Source organism: Lycium ferocissimum, chromosome 7 (assembly GCF_029784015.1).
Source record: "Lycium ferocissimum isolate CSIRO_LF1 chromosome 7, AGI_CSIRO_Lferr_CH_V1, whole genome shotgun sequence".
Lineage (NCBI taxonomy): Eukaryota > Viridiplantae > Streptophyta > Magnoliopsida > Solanales > Solanaceae > Lycium > Lycium ferocissimum.
The window spans coordinates 54,885,326-54,886,477 of NC_081348.1; the positions used below are offsets into that span (position 1 = coordinate 54,885,326).

Here is a 1,152-nt window from a genome sequence, read left to right on the forward strand (position 1 = left end):
CCAGATCATTAATTGGCAAAAATACTCAAATTCTCCCGCTCAGTGCTCACCAATTTCGGTCTTTCCCACCCTATAATTTCAAACCCAACAAACAAAACAAATAATGATGCCATGCTGGCAATCCTCGTCAGTTTTTCACTACCTCATCTCGACTGTCCAAATTGTATAATCTAACGGTCAATTACGCTTCTTAACCAACCACGCGGATCAAAGCCAACCCCATCACAAACAGTCACCAACTATAAGTAAAACCCCACTTTACCCCAATCCTCATTGTCTTCATAATTGCCTCTCTAATTTCAGGTTTGTTTTCTTCTACATAGTTTAATAATACAGTTAAAATGTGATTTGTTTTCAAATATTTTTCCACAATATTTGATTGAACAAATCTTTTTAATTTTATTTTCAACGTTATTACTAACTTGGGGTTCTCTTTTCATTGGTTCATTGCTATATAAACATCAATAATCCCAGTATTTTATCTGGGTGATGTTTGTATTGTTGTTTTAAGTTACTAATAAATTGTTTGTATTTGTTGTATTGAACCAGATAAGATAAACTAAGGTTGATTGAAAATGTCGGGTCGTGGAAAGGGAGGAAAAGGGTTAGGAAAAGGAGGAGCAAAACGACACCGTAAAGTCCTTAGAGATAACATTCAAGGTATCACTAAGCCTGCTATTAGGCGTTTAGCACGTAGAGGTGGTGTGAAGCGTATAAGTGGACTAATCTATGAGGAGACACGTGGCGTGCTGAAGATATTCTTAGAGAATGTGATACGTGATGCTGTTACTTACACTGAGCATGCTAGGAGGAAGACTGTTACTGCTATGGATGTTGTTTATGCTCTTAAGAGGCAAGGAAGGACATTGTATGGGTTTGGTGGTTGAGGGTAGATTTGGTGCAGACTTTTGTTTTCGTCTGCAAAAGTCTTGCTGTCAAGAAAAGAACAATTATATTAAAGGGTTAGTAAGGGATATGGATTTTTGTTTTTGCCTTTTGGGTTTGTGTTGGTGTAATTAGTATGGTTCCTGTAGGGGATATGGCTGTGTAACTGTGTTATAGTGGTAGTACTGGTTCTTCTGTAAGGTGGTAAATCTTGTTTCAGAACTACTGAAATTTGCCACAATTCAATGAATACTACTGACTGGTTCA

General features: G+C 37.2%; 1 protein-coding gene across 1 annotated transcript; it reads left to right on the top strand.

Annotated features, from left to right (window-relative positions):
• Positions 1-333: 333 nt before the first annotated feature.
• LOC132065687 (histone H4) lies at positions 334-1,152 on the top strand. The gene has a single exon (XM_059459193.1). It carries the CDS (start codon positions 576-578, stop codon positions 885-887), a length of 312 nt encoding a protein of 103 aa, XP_059315176.1. The 5' UTR covers positions 334-575; the 3' UTR covers positions 888-1,152.